This window comes from Elephantulus edwardii, unplaced genomic scaffold (genome assembly GCF_000299155.1).
Source record: "Elephantulus edwardii isolate Elephantulus edwardi_28Jun2011 unplaced genomic scaffold, EleEdw1.0 scaffold00174, whole genome shotgun sequence".
Classification (NCBI taxonomy): domain Eukaryota; kingdom Metazoa; phylum Chordata; class Mammalia; order Macroscelidea; family Macroscelididae; genus Elephantulus; species Elephantulus edwardii.
Window position 1 is genome coordinate 3,509,007 of NW_006399924.1, and position 17,289 is coordinate 3,526,295.

Below are 17,289 nucleotides of genomic sequence, written 5' to 3' on the forward strand. Positions count from 1 at the left end.
CATGGCAACACGCCTTTTAATTTCCTGGCTGCTGGTGCCAAGACTGTTGACTATGGAGCCAAGCAAACTAAAGCTGTGTACAATCTCAATCTCTTCATCATCCATCCTGACGCTGCCAATTGGTCCAGTGGCGAGAATCTTTGTCTTCTTGACGTTGAGAAAATAAACCTGAGATACAAAGTAGATTTGCACACCAATTTTCATAGCAGCATTATTCACAAGAGCAAGAAAATGGAAAGAGCCCAAATGACCATCAGCAAACGAACAGACTGAGAAATTGTGGCACATGTACATAATGGAATATTATGTGGCACTTCAGAGCAAGGATTTTTAAAAAATTACTGCATAACAGGAGAGAGACTGGAGAGCATTATGCTGAAACAACTCAGTTTCATAAGGACAGATACTGCATAAGACCATTATTGTAAAAACAGAAAGGTAACTAGTAGATAAGTATAAAAGTCCAAAGAGAGAAGAAGAATGGGGAGAAGGGGAGCGGCGGGGGGCAGAGGGGTAAGGCAGAAATCATGGCGTCACAGAGTTTGGTAGGTAGAGGTAAGAGGGGAAGGAATAGGAAAGATCTAGTGGGGATCTGAAAAGATGGGGTAATAGCAGGCATAGATCAATGGTGATTCACTTTCTAAAACACAATGTATGGGAATAATCATATGAAAAACAATGTGAATAAAGGAATGTGTGAAACACAATATATACAAATTTTGTATGCAAACCAATATAAAATAAAAAGAAATTAAACAACAACAATAATAACCAAAAAACCCCAAATGCTACTGAGAAGTAGAGCGCTCCCTGGAGGCCAGGATGGTGAAACTTTGTCTCACATACTTCAGGCATGTTGCTAGGAGGGGCTATTCCTTGGAGATGGACATCGTGCTTGGAAAGGTGGAGGGGTGGTTAAGGAGAGGAGGACCCTCAACTAGGTGGACTGACATAGTGACTTCTGCAACAGGCTCTCATTTGTCAGGAAGTGTGAGGACAGCACAGGATAGGACAGAGTTCAGATCATAGTGTTACTATGAATCATACTCGACTTGATAGCACGTACCAACAACCAATAAGAAGTGAGTATGGTGAAACTTCATCTTTCTTACTTTGGATAGATTGCCAAAAAAAAGCAAGTTTGGCAAAGTAGAAGGTCAGCAAAAATAAAAATGAAGAGGCCCTCAGTAAGAGGGAATGACACAGTAAGCCGTAACTATGATCCCATATCAGCATATCAAAGACAACGAAGATTATCCAGGACCAGGCAATGTACCATTCTGCTGCACATAAGACCCATATTGGTTAGTGCAAACCTGATTACAACTAACAATAACAATCACCAAACTATTGTGTTTGCATATAGCAGATGTACATGAAGATCCAAATGAAAAAAATTCTAGGATGCTTATGCTCTAGCATATAGTTAAAGCAAAATTATAAAAAGCAAAAGTATGATAAGAATATAGGAGCTATTCCTAATCTAGTATAACTCATTCCACAGAAGATGAAGCACCATTCTGACAGACAGAAGAAATCACTCATATTGTTATCCCTAAATATAAACTATTAATATAAAATAACATTTTTATATATTCCTATTTCCTATTATTCTGATACATAATCTTGATACCCTATAAAGTAGTACTACATACTTTAGATGAAGTATAGCAATTAATGTAGCAATTAGCACTAAAATATATTATTAGTTAAAGAAGAGCCTCCCTCTGAGGGTCCCTTTGGAGTTCCTGGACCATACCTTGTATAATGCTGCTTTAATGGTATTGTTTCCATTTATACTAAAAATCAACCTGCTTCCACACTCAGTGTGTAGCTGACAAGAAGATGAAGAAAACTGTAGAGAAGTGGGACAGAGTCCTATTGCTGTTGTGTGCCATTGAGTCAGAACCAACTCAGACCTAAGCTTCAGCAGGTTTTCAGAAACTGTAAATCACCCACTGCCTATATTTTTCTTGTGGAGTAGTTAGTGGATTCAAACTATATTGGCAGGGCAACTCTTTATCACTAGGCCACCAGAGTGACCTAGAAGTGGCAATATCACCCAAGTTGCACCTGATTTAGGCCATGGTCTTTTCAGTCACTTGTTATACATCTGAGAGCTGGACAGTAAATAAGGATGACAGAAGAAGAATTGATGCCTCTGAGCTGTGGTGTTGGAGAAGGGGAATAAATATCCCACTGACTGCCAAAAGAACAAACAGATATATCTTGGAGAAAGTGCAGCCAGAGTGCTCCTTGGAGGCAAAGATGACAAAGCTTCATCTCACATACTTCTTGTTATGAGTATGTTGTTAAGAGAGTCTATTCCTTGGGGACGGACATCATTCTTGGAAAGGTAGAGGGTCAGCAAAGGAGAGGAAGACTTTTTCAACCAGGTGGATTGATAAAAGGGACTGCAGCAATGTGCTCAAGTATGTCGGAGATGATGATGGTGCAGGATAGGACAAGGATCAGATTGATTGTTCATAGCGTTTCTGAGTTGTACTCGACTCAATGGCACCAAGCCACAACAATGTATACGCTTTGAAATTACGTTGTTGTTGTTGTTGTTATGTGCCGTCGAGTCGCCTGCGACTCATAGCGACCCTATGTACAACAGCCCTAAACTCCGCTCTGTCCTGTGCCAATCGCACTGTCTCTGACACTCCCAACACAATTATCCCAGTCACTGAATCAATCCACCTCATAGAGGGCCTTCCTCTCCTGCGCTGTCCCTCCACCCTCCCAAGCATGATGTCCCTCTCCAAGGACCAGTCTCTCCTCACAACATGTCCAAAGTATGTTAGACGGAGCCTCAGAATCCTTGCCTCCAAGGAGCCACCCGGTTTAACCCTTTCCAGGACAAATCTGTTTTCTTAGCAGTTCATGGTATTCTCAATACTCTTCTCCAGCACCACAGCTCAAAGGCATCAATTCTCCTTCTTTCCTCTGTAGTCATTGTCCAACTCTCTGATGCATAACAGGTGATTGCGAAGACCAGGGCCTGTATCAGACGCACCTTAGTCTCCAAAGAGATACCATTGCTCTTCAGCACTTTGGAGAGGTCCCTAACAGCAGACTTTCCCATGGCAATGCGCCTTTTAATTTCCTGGCTGCTGGTGCCAAGAGTGTTGACTGTGGAGCCAAGCAAACTAAAGCTGTGCACAATCTCTTCACCATCCATGCTGATGCTGCCAATTGGTCCAGTGGTGAAAATCTTTGTCTTCTTGACATTGAGCCTCAATCCATATTGGAGGCTGCAGTCCTTGACACTCTGCAGCAGGTGCTTCAGGTGCTCCTCAGTTTCAGCAAGCAGGGTTGTGTCATCCGCATAACACAGATTGTTGATAAATCGTCCACCAATCTTGACCCCACATTTCTCCTCATAGAGCCCCACCTCCCGGATAATCTGTTCTGCATATAGGTTGAACAGGTATGGAGATAGGATGCATCCCTGGCGTACGCCCTTCCCAATTTTGAACCATGCAGTGTTCCCTTGCTCTGTTCTGACGACTGCCTCCTGGTCCAAGTATAAGTTTCGCATTAGAACAATCAAGTGTTCTGGGATTCCCATTCTTCTCAGAGTCAGCCACAGTTTGTTATGATCTACACAGTCAAATGCCTTTGCATAGTCAATGAAACACAGATAGACATTCCTCTGGTATTCCCTGCTTTCAGTCAAGATCCATCTAACATCAGCTACAATATCTCTAGTACCACAACCCCTTCTGAAACCAGCCTGGACTTCTGGTAGTTCTCTGTTGATGTGCTGTTCCAGTCGTTTTTGGATAAACTTCAGTAAAATCTTGCTTGCATGTGAAATTATAGGTATGTTTATATCTAAGTTGTGTAAGAAACAAGAAAAATTTTAACTTAAAATATTTTTCCTTTTTTCTCACCACTTGGAGGGAAAAATTCTACATGAACTAGGTGGTACTCAAATCCTCTACTGTCTAATCCCCCAAATAATTTACCATCACCATTGTAGGGATTTCTTTCTTTTTTTTTAATTGTAGGGGGTTTCTTTATCTTTTCTTTTCTTTCAATATTCTTTGTAGATTCAGATTTAAACAACATTCAAGCATTGTGCTAGATATAGGCTTTTTAAAAAGAATTTTATTATTAAATCAGTTCTGCTAAGACAAATAATATCCATATTTGGCAAAATGTGAGAATGATTTAGGAATATCTGTTTTCCATTCTCTGTTCTCTGTGTTTCATACCTTTCTATGCTCTATTTGAGTTCCAGAGACTGTAAATAGCCTTGGTAGTAACATGGTTAAGTGCTTGGCTAAAGAATCAGCAGTTCAAATTCTACCTGTCTCTCTGAGGGGGAAAGATAGAACAGTTTGTTTCTATAAAGATTTATAGCCTTGGGAATCCTCTGGGGCAGTTCTACTCTGCCTAGAAGGTTGCTATGAGTCAGAATTGACTTGACAGTAATGTGTAAGATTGCTAAGTGTAAAAGGGGTACCTTGAAAGGAAATCTTCATCAAAGATAAGTCAAATGCTGCTGAAGTGAAATGGAATCACTGCAATTAACCTGCTTTCTTAACTTGTAAAAAGATTTTCTTCTTCTTTTGGGAAAGAGGGATATAGAGGGAGAGAGAAAAATAGAAATCATTTAGCTATTGGTTTCTTTCAGTATTGTTTTCTTTTTTCAAAGTTTTCCTAACAAATTACTTTAATCGATTAAGACTTTATGAGTCAGAGTATGGGATAAGTGGATTTAATATTATAATTTTTTAATGTGAAGTAATAGCACTCTTTCTGAAAATGAGATTCCTTGTTTTGGTTTTCTCAATAGATGAGTAAGAGTGACAATACATAAAGGATATTATATACTGAATTATACAAGGCTTTTGATTCCTTCATCCAATTACTACCATTATGACATTTAAAAGTGCTCTATAAATTGAAAATGGTATTAATACTCTATTGTTATAATTTAGGATTTAATTCATATAATGCTTTTCTTGCTGTTGTTGATTGCCTTCAAGTTGTATATGACTCATAGTCATATAATGTCATTATATTTTATTATTAAATCTATCAGAGGTGTTATCAAATCTTTTGGATAATTCCATGTAAAATATATATTATAAAATATTTAAGAATTCATTTTATATAAAAATGTACTTTCTATGAAATTTTATTTTTATTCCTAGGTTTTGCAAATCGTTTTTCAAAACCCAAAGGACCAAGAAAACCACCAGCAACTTGGAAAATTTAATTCAATTTTGGGTTTAGGCAAAGCTTAGTGCTTGGCTGTTAACCCAAAGGCTAGCAGCTTGAAACCACTCAGTGCTTCTGAAGTAGACAGACCTGGTGAACTGTTTCTGTTCCAAGAAAATGCTATGAACCAGTTCTACCCTGTCACAAGGGGTTGCTATTAGTTGGAATCGACTTGACGGAATCCTACAGCAGGAAGTGTGTGAATGCATCTGCAAGTAAAATTTTCAGGATAGTGTTGAGTAAAATAAGTGAGCTCTATGTTACTACGTTGTTGTTACTACAACTCATAGCGTCTCTATGTACAACAGCCCTTAAACCCTGCTCTATCCTGTGCCAACCTTGCTGTCACTGACACACCTGTCCCCATTACCCCAGTCACTCAATCAATCCATCTTATTGAGGGTCTTCCTCTCTTACACTGTCCCTCCTCCATCCCAAGCATGACATCCCTCTCTAAGGACTAGTCCCTCCTTACAACATGTCCAAAGTATGTCAGATGAAGACTCAGAATCCTTGCCTCCAAAGAGCAGAATATATGCTGATATGTTGAATAGATTTTAAAAGAAAAGCAATAAGCAAAACACTGCCAAAAATTTTGCATTTTCATCTAATTTACCTTGGGCTGGAAACAGCATAAGAAAGTTTTAGTTGTGGTCATGAAGAGAACGCTATATGAAAAACATTCATTTAGAATAAATTAATTTTTCTAAAAAATATTTTTCGGGGAGCTCTAGTGGCTTAGTGGCAAGAAGCTGCACTGCAATCCCAGAGGCATACGGTTCAAATCCACCAGATGCTCTGCCGGGAAAGGAGGGACAATCTCCTCCTGTACCAGTCAGATCTGATTTGATGGTACACACACACACACACACACACACACACACACACACACATAATAATAAAAAAAATCTTTTTCCATTTTACTTTTCTACATGAGTATATTTTAGAAGATTTTTAAGAGTTGGATTGCAAGTATTTCTACATTGTCAGAAGTTATCCTAAGTGCTTTTTAAAAAAGTTCTACCTTGTGATTGCAGTGTGAAATTGCTGGTGTGACAATGAATTTTCCCTGTGGGAGTTATTTTTGCCTAAATGAAGTATACTTTGTGCATAATTTTCAGATGTTTAGGAAACAAGAGGAATAAGAAAAAAAAATTATAGTTAAGGAAATACCAGCATCAGTAGTAATTGCTGTCCCATTGACTTCAACTCATGGCAATCTCACCTGTGTCAGGGTAGAAGTGTCTCCACAGGGTTTTGAGTGCCTCGTATTTCAGAAGTAGATTGCTAGGCCTTTCTTCTGAAACATCTGTGGTGCGCTTGAGCCCCCCCCCCCATTTCACCTAGCTGTATGAACCATTAAATTTGGACTTCTGTTTAGGAGAATAAAATGTGTCAATATGATAGTAATATTTTTATAATCCAATTTCTAATTATTGATGCATAACCAACAACAAAAGTTATTTTTTGATAGTTTTTTCATTGGAAAAGTTCTATAAAATGCACAACTTTAAAAACCAACCAAGGAACTGTTAGTTTTATGAAAAAAATTCCTAAATAAATAGAGATCCTGACTTAATGAAATTACAGGTCAAACAATTTTACATAATAGACAAATTTGGTAATTATTATTACAAAGAATCTATCTGACTTCCTTTAATGATCTGACAATTATCCACATTTTTAAATAAAATATAACTTTTAGGAATAATTTGCTCTGCAATAGTTTTCATTAGGCATCTTAATTGACAGGTATCTTAATTGATAGGAAGAATTAAACGAAACATTAACATATCTATTGTAGCACAGTGTAAACAATAAGTATTCAAAAAATTTTCAAAGTTAACTTTTTTGGACTAGTATTCAATTAGGTGAAGTAATCTTTTCTCCAGGCATTGTTGTTGTTGTTATGTGCCGTCGAGTCGCTTGCAACTCATAGCAACCCGATGTACAACAGCCCTAAACTCTGCTCTGTCCTGTGCCAATCGTACTGTCTCTGACACTCCCATCCCGATTATCCCAGTCACTGAATCAATCAATTCACCTCATAGAGGGCCTTCCCCTCCTGCGCCGTCCCTCCACCCTCCCAAGCATGATGTTGTTCTCCAAGGACCAGTCTCTCCTCACAACATGTCCAAAGTATGTTAGACGGAGCCTCAGAATCCTTGCCTCCAAGGAGCCACCCGGTTTAACCCTTTCCAGGACAAATCTGTTTTCCTAGCAGTCCACGGTATTCTCAATACTCTTCTCCAGCACCACAGCTCAAAGGCATTAATTCTCCTTCTATCCTCCTTGGTCATTGTCCAACTCTCTGATGCATAACTAGTGATTGCGAAGACCATGGCCTGTATCAGACGCACCTTAGTCTCCAGAGAGACACCATTGCTCTTCAGTACTTTGGAGAGGTCCCTAACAGCTGACTTTCCCATGGCAAGGCGCCTTTTAATTTCCTGGCTGCTGGTGCCAAGACTGTTGATTATGGAGCCAAGCAAACTAAAGCTGTGTACAATCTCAATCTCTTCACCATCCATCCTGATGCATGCTGACTCAAGTATTTCTACCTTCCTCTAGGAAGGGCTAAATATATTAAAATAACGTTCAGTAAAGTCTGAAGTGACAATCAAGTTGTAAACCTCTGAGCAGCAGCTGTCCCTTGTGGATTATGACAATTTCTGTAGTGTTCTCTAGTGCAGATATTACGCAATCTTGTATTGGAAATCGGAAAATGCCTTATTAAAATGCATTTTAAAAATTCATGCATTTTCACCTAGAAGTCGTTTTAACTGTAGAGATGTATTAAAATAAATGTTAGTCTCTACTGATAGGCATTATAAAGATGGGGGGGGAGGACTGGGCGGGGAGGGAAGTGCAGCAAAGAATGAATGGAAATCTAAAATCTCTGTAAATGTCCATTAAAATTACTAAAATAAAAAAAAGTTACAAAAAAAAAAAAAAGATGGGACTCAATTGCGAAGTGGGGCCATGCTCTACGCTCCCAGGCAGTTCTCGCACCTGCCTTGCTGCACTTCTGGTGTAACCACAGGACTGTCAGTGAAGATGCTTCAGATATCTTCATGAATTTCTGAATTGCAACCCTATGGCATTTTCAAGCAAAACTACCCTGAATTCCTGCTACCCTTTTATTTCATCGTTAGTCTACGATGGAAATTCTTTTGCCTCACAAAGGTTAGAAAAACACGAAATTCACAAGTAACTATGGAGACCACCTACTCCACGTAAAAGGACGAAGGGGCGCAAGAAGATGATAATGGGAACGCGCCGACCGAGTCCGAAAGCCATTAATATTGTTTCGGCCGTTAAGGCGGTTGGCGGCAACTCGCCGCCCAGCGGCAGTTGCGTCGCTGCCTGAAGCGTGACTCGGCGCACGCTCGCTTTCCGATCCTCCACTCATCGAGCCAGCGACGCCGCGCGGGGCGCGGGGGAACTACCGCTCCCATGAGGCTTTGCGCAGCCCAGCGTGCTTTACAATAGAAGCTCGGTCGGAGAGGCCTGCGGAGCTGCGCTGCGAACAGCAGCTTCCGGCATGTTCAGCTCAACCCCGATACTGTCGGCAGAGTGGAGGGAGGGAGAGAGACTCCAATGCCCAGCGGGCCGTGCGCGGGCGGCGCTTGCGCGATTCGCGGACGGGGGGGCGGTCGGGCCATTTAAATGTGTGTTTGTGGGTGAAATGGCTGCGCAGGTCGGATCTGTTCGCGTAGTACGGGCGGTGGCGGCGCCGGAGGAGCCGGACAAAGAGGGGAAGGAGAAACCCCATGCTGGGGCCTCGCCGCGGGGCGTGAAGCGGCAGCGCCGAGCGAGCAGTGGAGGGTCTCAGGAGAAGCGGGGGCGGCCGAGCCAAGACCCCCCTCTTGCTCCCCCTCATCGGCGGCGTCGCAGCCGCCAACATCCCGGGCCTCTGCCGCCGGCGAATGCAGCTTCAGCCGTTCCAGGCCCTGTTGAGCCTTTGCTCCTGCCACCTCCGCCGCCTCCTTCGCTGGCACCCGCCGGGCCCACTGTCGCTGCCTCGCTCCCGGCCCCGGGCACCTCGGCCCTCTTCACCTTCTCGCCCCTGACGGTGAGCGCGTCTGGGCCCAAGCATAAGGGCCACAAGGAGCGGCACAAGCACCATCACCACCGCGGCCCCGAGGGTGACCCTAGTGCCTGCATTCTTCCAGGCGATCTCAAGCACAAGGACAAGCAAGAAAACGGCGAGAGGACTGTGGGTTTGCCAGTGATCAAGGCCCCTAAAAGAGGTGAGAGCGAGCAGACTGCCCCAAGCTTGGTCTCTAGGTCTCTCAGTTCCTATATCCCGCCCATTCAGTACTGAAGGATGCCAAACCTCAGTGTGCCTCCTGTCTCCCTGTTTATTCCCCGAAGCCCACTGGGGTGGCCACTGGAGAGCAAACCAATTGACACAGTCTGACCTACTTGAGGCTTCTCTTTCCGAGGCCGAGCTGTCAGTTACCTGCACCCTTAACGCAGCCCTAGAGCCTCCACCGACGTTTGATTTCAAATTCTGTATGGTTTCCGCGCTTTGCTGTCTTAGGCATCGGATTAGTAGGTGGAATGTTAACAAAAAACTGTCTTTCCCTTCTCACGAAAATCTTTATCCCGGTTTTCCTTGCTGGAAAGCTTTAATACTCACCCTTGCCCGCCCTTAGTGAGTTTGAAACCTTTTAGAGATTCCACGACTTACTGGTTGCTTTAGATCCTGTACATAAAATATTAAACTCGTTCTTTAGTCCCCTTTTAAAAAAAATCTTGACGCAGAATTTACTTTTGAATACGGGCTTTTCCAGACCTTCGAATAGACAGGGGGAAGGTTTTCTTTCTCTTTCGATCCTAGGAAATAGGACTAATAATACCGCTGAAAAGTGCAAAGTGTGCGCTTGCATTTTGTTCTATCTAGTACAACAATTGAGAGCGTATTTAATTCAAATAACCTTTATTAAATATAGGGATATTTAGCCCACAATATGTATGACTGCTTAATGAAATGTGGGTTCTAGAGAAAGTCGATTGGCCAAAACGCGTGTCGTCTTATTCTGGAGTTACCCTGTAGCGTTTATTTTTTAATTTTTTTTTTTTTAGTGAAAGAAATGCCTGGATTTGGAGTCTTGATGGTGCGATGATTAAAGCACTTAAGGCTTCACTCAGTGGTCAGGCATTCAGATCTGCAGGAGAAAGCCGTGGCAGTATTCTTGTAAAATTACAGCTATGGAAACCGTGTGGGGCAGTTCTACTCTGTTCTTAGAGGGTTGCTAGGAATCCGAATGGACCGCACAGCAATGCGTTTGTTTTGTGTCTGTGTGTAATTTATGTATGATTTTAATAGAATTATTTTCTTAAGATTTTCGGATACTTACATGTTTCTTAGTTCTAATTCAGTTAGGCTTTTATTTATTAATGAGCCAGTATTCCAGTCTCGGGTTTTGTTAGTCTTGTATTCCTTCCATTAGTCTTAATTTAGGACTAATCGTTTGGTGTTTTTGCTCTTCTTCCACATACCACAGTTTGTTTCTAATAATTACTCAATGAGTATTGAATTAAATTTGTTTTCCTTGGTCGTATCCAAATCCTATACTCAGAAGTGGAACTGTGGCAGCTGGAAGGAATGCCATTTTCCATCATCAGTGTGCAATGATTGTGCTCTTTAATTCTCCACCTTATTTCTGCTGTATGTTTGCAGAGCTTGGAAGAATATTAGAGAAGTCCTTGTTTAGTATCAAGTAAAAAACAAAACAAAACACATTAGCAGAAAAATTGTGTCCTGAATCCATCAGACTTCATTTCCTGGCTGCACAAGGTTCTTCACTTTTTGCTGTTCATTCTTTCTGCTCTTATTAATTTATCTTTTCCCTGTCTTGGCATTGACATCAATGCCAGATTACCCAATGACGAAGGTAAGCTTAAACTTACTTGTGCTTACTTACAAATCTGTCGTGAACATTTTCACGTTTGAGGAGAAAAACATGAATTGTTCATTACAAATTAGTAAATAAGCAAAAGTGAGTCTGTGCTTATATTGCTTAGATAGTTCACCCTTGCTTAACACCACAGTGACAGTGAGAAATGAGACCATCTAGGGTCACTGACTAGCCTCTTTTTATGAGGAGTATATGGCAAGATCGGAGATTGCACAGGCCCTGCTCTCTTTAGGATTGTAGTGCAGCTTCTTGCCTTTGTTATGGTTGTTGTTGTGTACTGTTGAATCAAATCCAACTAGCACAGGAGGAGATTGCTCCTCTTTCTGCCGCAGAGCATCTGGTGGATTCAAAGCGTGCACCTTCAGCATTGCAGTGCAGCTTCTTGCCACTAGACCACCAGAGCTCCCTAGCCTATTCTCTTTAAAAAGGAAGAAAACCAATTTCTAACGCAGTACCATTCAGTAGAACTTTCACTGATGATTTAAGTGTTCTGTATCCAGGTCATCCAGTTCTCTAGTTTTGATGGCCTAGTGGTAAGGAGTTGCACTCCCTACCCAAAGGCAATACAGTTCAAAACTACCAGCTGCTGAAAGATGGGCAGTCTCCTCATGCAGTTTACTGCTTCTGAAAACCTGCTGGAGGGTCAGCTATGAGTTGGTTCTAACTCAATAGTATGTAGTAATAACAACCACCCACCTGTGGTACTTCAGACAGTTCTCAAAGACTTGAAATATAATTAGTATGACTGATAGTATGAATTAGCTTTGATTTCATTTTAATCAGTTAATAATTTGTCACATGGATAGTAGCTACCACATAGAATAGTGCAGGTCAAGGTATTGGTAGTTTGCCCATATGTGAAGAAGAAAAGTAAGACATAACATGTTGCATTTGAAAAATTTTTTAAACACCTACAGAAAAGAAAGTCAAGCTTTTCAATACTTTGGCAAGATACACCCATTTCCCCCTACTTCTTTTCTTTGAACATCTCAGGCAGTGTAGTACTATATATGTTGTGCTTTTTAACCTCAAGAGTTTGAGTCCAGCAGTTGCTCTTCAGGAAAAGGGTGGACAATCTCTTCCTATAAAGATTTGTAACCTCAAAACCTGAAGAAGAATCCCTGTGAATTGGAATTGATTTGATGGAAGTGAGTCTTAGGGCATGTGCTGCAGTGGCATACAAAAGGCATGTTTCTGAAGTCAATCTATTTAAATCTATTTAAACCTTTTACTTTGTGACTATAAGTAAATGAACCTCTCTGTTTCAGACTTGTCTGTAAAATGAGGTGGTAGCATTTCCATAAAAGGTTTTTATGTGGATTAAATTAAGCACTATGTGTGCTGCAATCTCGCAGGTATGCGGTTCTAGGCCACCAGCCACTCCGTGGGAGCAGGATTAGCACTCTCCTTCCGTGTGATTAACTGCCTGTGAAAACCTGCCAGAGGGTTAGCTATAGGTCATTTACAACCTGACAGTAAAAACAACAGAAAAAAAAACCAAGTAGAAAACAATTAAATTAGTGCCTTTCTCACAGTTACTGTTGTTATGCATCATCAGCTTGGAACTGACTTACAGCTGACCCTCCAGTGGGTTTTTAGTGGCAAAGCAAGAAAACACTGCATAGTTTAAAATAAATGTGTATGGCAGGGTTGAATTCTTTTTTCAAACATGTTTAGTCTATATTTGCTGAACAAATAATTTGAGGAGCTGGACTCTGTAAAGAGGAACCAGGCATCAGGATCAGAGGAAGACTTAACCTGCATTATGCACATGACTCAACCTTGTTTGCTAAAAGCAAAGAGGACTTGAAACACTTGCTACAGAAGATCAAAGACTAGTCTTCATTATGAATTACATCCTAACATCAAGAAAACAAAGATTGTGAGCCAGTAGGCAGTATCATGATAGAGGGAGAAAAGGTTGAAGTTGTCCACAGTTTCAGCTTGTTTGGATTCACCACCCTTTGGTACCAGAAGTTAAGAATTCAGAAGATACATTGCAGTGGGAAAATCTGCTGTCCAAGACCTCTCCAAAATGCTAAAGAGCACAGATGTCATTTTAAAGACTAAGGTGCCCTTGATTGAAGCCTTAGTCTTTTCAATTCCTTGCTGTGCATCTGAGAGCTGGACAGTAAATAAAGATTATAGATGAAGAATTGATGCTGCTGAGCTGTGGTGTTGAAACAGAGTACTGAATATCCCATGGACTGCCAAAAACCAAATAAGTATTTCTTGGAGAAGGTGCAAGTAAGGTGCTCCTTAGAAGTGAGAATAGCAAAGCTTGGTCTCACATACTTTGAACATGTTATTAGGAGTGGCTAAGTGCTTGGAAAGGCAGAAGTTCATTGAAAGAGAGAGGAAGACCCTAAATGAGATGGAGTGACACAATAACGATGGCTCAAGTATATCAGAGATGATGAGAATAGCTTAGGATAGGGCTGGGTACAGATGTTTTGTTCATCTGTTTGCTGTGAGTCATACTCGATTCCCACAGCATCTGACAGCAGCAACAAATTGCATGGGAGGACATTGCCATCTTTCTATGCTGGAGCAGGTAGTGGGTTTGAACTGTGCACCTTTAGTTGGCAGCATATCTCCTTACTGCTAAGCCACCAGAGCTCCCTTTTCTCCCCGCATCGTAAGAAAGCATCAGTTAATACTGGTGTATGTTATTATACTGGATCCTTTAAACAACTTTTAAGATTAAAAAGGAGAGTGGACCCTTGTCATTTATAGAGCTGTTTCTTAGCTGTCTGTATCCTCAGATTTTCAGACACTGTGTTGTAATATTCTGTTGTTGTTATGTGCCGTCAAGTTGTTTGCGACTCATAGCAAACCTATGTACAACAGCCCTAAACCCTGCTCTATCCTTTGCCAATCGCACTGCCTCTGACACACCCATCCTGATTACCCCAGTCACTGAATCAGTCCACCTCATGATGTTGTTGTTGTTATGTGCCGTAGAGTCGCTTGCTACTCGTAGCAACCCTATGCATAACAGCCCTAAACTCTGCTCTGTCTTGTGCCAATCACACTCTGACATTCCCATCCCGATAACCCCAGTCACCGAATCAATCCACCTCATAGAGGGCCTTCCCCTCCTGCGCTGTCCCTCCACCCTCCCCAGCATGATGTCCTTCTCCAAAGACCGGTCTCTTCTTACAGCATGTCCAAAGTGTGTTAGATGGAGCCTCAGAATCCTTGCCTCCAAAGAGCCACCCGGTTTAACCCTTTCCGGGATGAATCTGTTTGTTTTCCTAGCAGTCCGTGGTACTCTCAATACTCTTCTCCAGCACCACAGCTCAAAGGCATCAATTCTCCGTCTGTCCTCCTTGGTCATTGTCCAACTCTCTGATGCATAACAAGTGATTGCGAAGACCATGGCCTGTCTGATACTTCGCCAAATCTGAACATTCAGATTACGACAGACTAGGAAGAAGGATTGGCCATCCACTTCTGAAATAGCAGGCCCCTGAAAACCCTATGTATGAATCCACCTCATACAACCCTGTAAATCACACAGATTGCCTATCTTTCTCCCTCAGAGCTGATGGTGATTAGGAACTGCCAGAGAGGGGTGGCCTTTGAACACAACACTCTTATGGACTAAGCCACCTGAGCTTCCTCCATATAATAGATCCAAGTAAAATTGAAAAAAGTTAACAGATTCAGTATAATTCTATAAAATTGTGGCTTTTGAACAGCAAGCTTGAGGGTTGGGAAATCCTGCCTATTTTTATTTTTGTTTTAACTTTTTATTTTGAGATAATTATAGACTCAGAGGAAGTTGTAGAAATAGTAGCAAGAAGTCTTTACCCTTACAATTTCCCCAGTAGTTAAATCTTACCTCACTCTTGTGCAGTTTCAACATCAGGAAATTGACATTGGTACAATGTGTCATATAGTTCTCTGCTATTTTATCACACATAGATTAGTGTTACTGGCACTACAATCAAGTTACAGAACTGTTCCATCAGAGCATAGATTTCCCCTGGGCTAACCCTTTATAGTCAGAAGCACTTACTTCCTCCCGTTCCCCAGTCCCTAACTGCTAATCTGCTATCCGGTTTTATAATTTTGTCATTTGCAGAATTTATATAAATAATAAAGTATGTGTTCGTTTGAGATTGGCTGCATTCACTCCACATAATGTCCTTGATATCCCTACCTCCAAATTACTCTTACTCTTTTATTACTGAGGTAGGTAGTTTTCCACAGCATAGATGTATCACAGTTTAGGAATTCACCTATTGAATTTCAGTTGTTTAACGTTTTTAGATGTTTGAACAAAGGATTGTATCAACTTTAATGTTCAAGTTTTGTGTAGGTTGAACTATTTTCCGGAAATATAATTATTGGGTCATATGATAAATAGGTGTGTAATTTTAAAAAAAGAAATTGCCAGACTGTTTCCTAGATTGTCTGTATCATTTCACATTATTACCCAGTGTATGAGAGGTCGTTTTCCTGAACCCTTGCCAGTACTTAGTATTGCCTCTCTTTTTGATCCAACTCTTCTAGTATGTGTTGATGATTCTTCATGATTAATTTTTGCTTCCTTAATGGTTAGTGAGAAAGATAGGCTGTCTCCTCCCATAAAGATTTACAGTCTTTTAACCCAGTGGAGAATTATTATGAGTCAGAGCTGCTGTCTAAGTAGTGCCATAACGAATGGCTCTGATAACCCTAAAATTGCACTTCTCTGGGGGTTTGAATCTGCTAGCTCCTTCTCAAGAGAAAGATGGGCAATTTTTAGTCTTGGAAACCCATTGAAGCTTCATCTGTGAGTTGGTTCCAACCTGACAGACATTGAATTTGAGTTTTGCATTTGAGTAATATTGAACATTTCTTAGGGTCTTTAGTCATTCATCTATCTTTTACAGTTTAATGTCTGTCTTTTCCCTATTTTCTAATTGGACTGTTTATAAACCAAAATTTTAGTTTTACATTGGTTTACTTACAAAGTTAGTATACTTTTTTTTTAACATTGTATCTTTTCCATTTCCATTACCTACCCCTCCCTCCATCCATCAAATTGTGCAACCCTATGCTCTATGAATTTTGAGAAATGACATAGTTATAGGAAGGCATTTCATGTCTTTTGTTCATAGGATTGCTATGAGTTGTACTCGACTCCATGGCAGTCAACAACAACAACATGCATGGTTAACCCTCTTCTCATCCTCACCCCCTTCTCTGCTCTTACCTTCCCCGCCTTGGATCCTCATACATGTTTTACTAGTTATCTTCCTATTTCTACAGTGATAGTCTTCTACACTATTTATCCTTATGGGACTGATTTATTAAAGTTTTGAGAATACCTTATATGTTTTAAGTACAAGTCCTTGGTCAAATGTGTGGTTCACTAAGTCTTCCCCCCCCCCCCCCCCCGCCATGCTAATAACAAAGTATTACATTGAGCCTTGTATTTGATCTTTATGATATCCAATGGATTTTTGCTTTTAATAATTATGTCAGAGGCCCAAAATTCTAGACCCTAAAGATTTTCTGCTATTATTTCCAAATATTTTCTAGTTTTAGCTTTCACATTTCAAATCTGTGACTTATTTACAGTTTATTTTGTATGTATTAAGAGGTTTAGGTTAAAATTAGTTTTTTTTTCTTGTTGCTTCCACTAGGACTATTTATTGTAAGGACTGTTTTCACCACTTGTTTTTTATGGTTTATAAGTTTTTTTTTCCATACATTTGGGAAAAACCCAGGTAAACCCATTGCATATTATACAAAATTCAAATTCTGTTTCCAGAAAGCAAGTTTTATTGGAAAATATTCCTCTTCATTTGTTTAAGTATTGTTTATGGCAGTTTACATACTATAGTGGTAGGATGTCATAGTTGAGAAAGTTTGTAACACTAGAAATAAGTAATTAAGAGTTTTGTACCTGTGCTGCAGTTCAACAGCACTCAGTTTAGATTTATGCATGGGCTCATTACAAATTATTACTAATCCTAGATGTTTAGAATTGCCCATGTATAGTTGAGTAGAAACTTAATTTGTAAATGCTAAGATCAGCTTCCTTAGCCATTGCGGCCCTCTGCCCGGGGCAGGCTGCCCTCGGCCCCCGGCTTGGGGCGAGCCGTCGCATCCCTCTGCCCGGGGTGGGCTG

The 17,289-nt window shown here is 40.8% G+C and overlaps 2 protein-coding genes across 2 annotated transcripts in view; both read left to right on the forward strand.

The window, feature by feature from the left end:
* PTPN22 (protein tyrosine phosphatase, non-receptor type 22 (lymphoid)) overlaps positions 1-5,233 on the forward strand; it is a 104,058-nt gene extending 98,825 nt beyond the window's left edge. The window contains exon 21 of the mRNA XM_006895701.1: positions 5,169-5,233. Coding sequence (XP_006895763.1) covers positions 5,169-5,233 — 65 coding nt within the window. The remainder of the gene's footprint in view (positions 1-5,168) is intronic.
* Positions 5,234-8,721: 3,488 nt separating this feature from the next.
* Positions 8,722-17,289, forward strand: part of RSBN1 (round spermatid basic protein 1) — a 69,722-nt gene continuing 61,154 nt past the window's right edge. Inside the window, exon 1 of the mRNA XM_006895702.1 lies at positions 8,722-9,488. Coding sequence (XP_006895764.1) covers positions 8,780-9,488 — 709 coding nt within the window. The 5' untranslated portion in view covers positions 8,722-8,779. The remainder of the gene's footprint in view (positions 9,489-17,289) is intronic.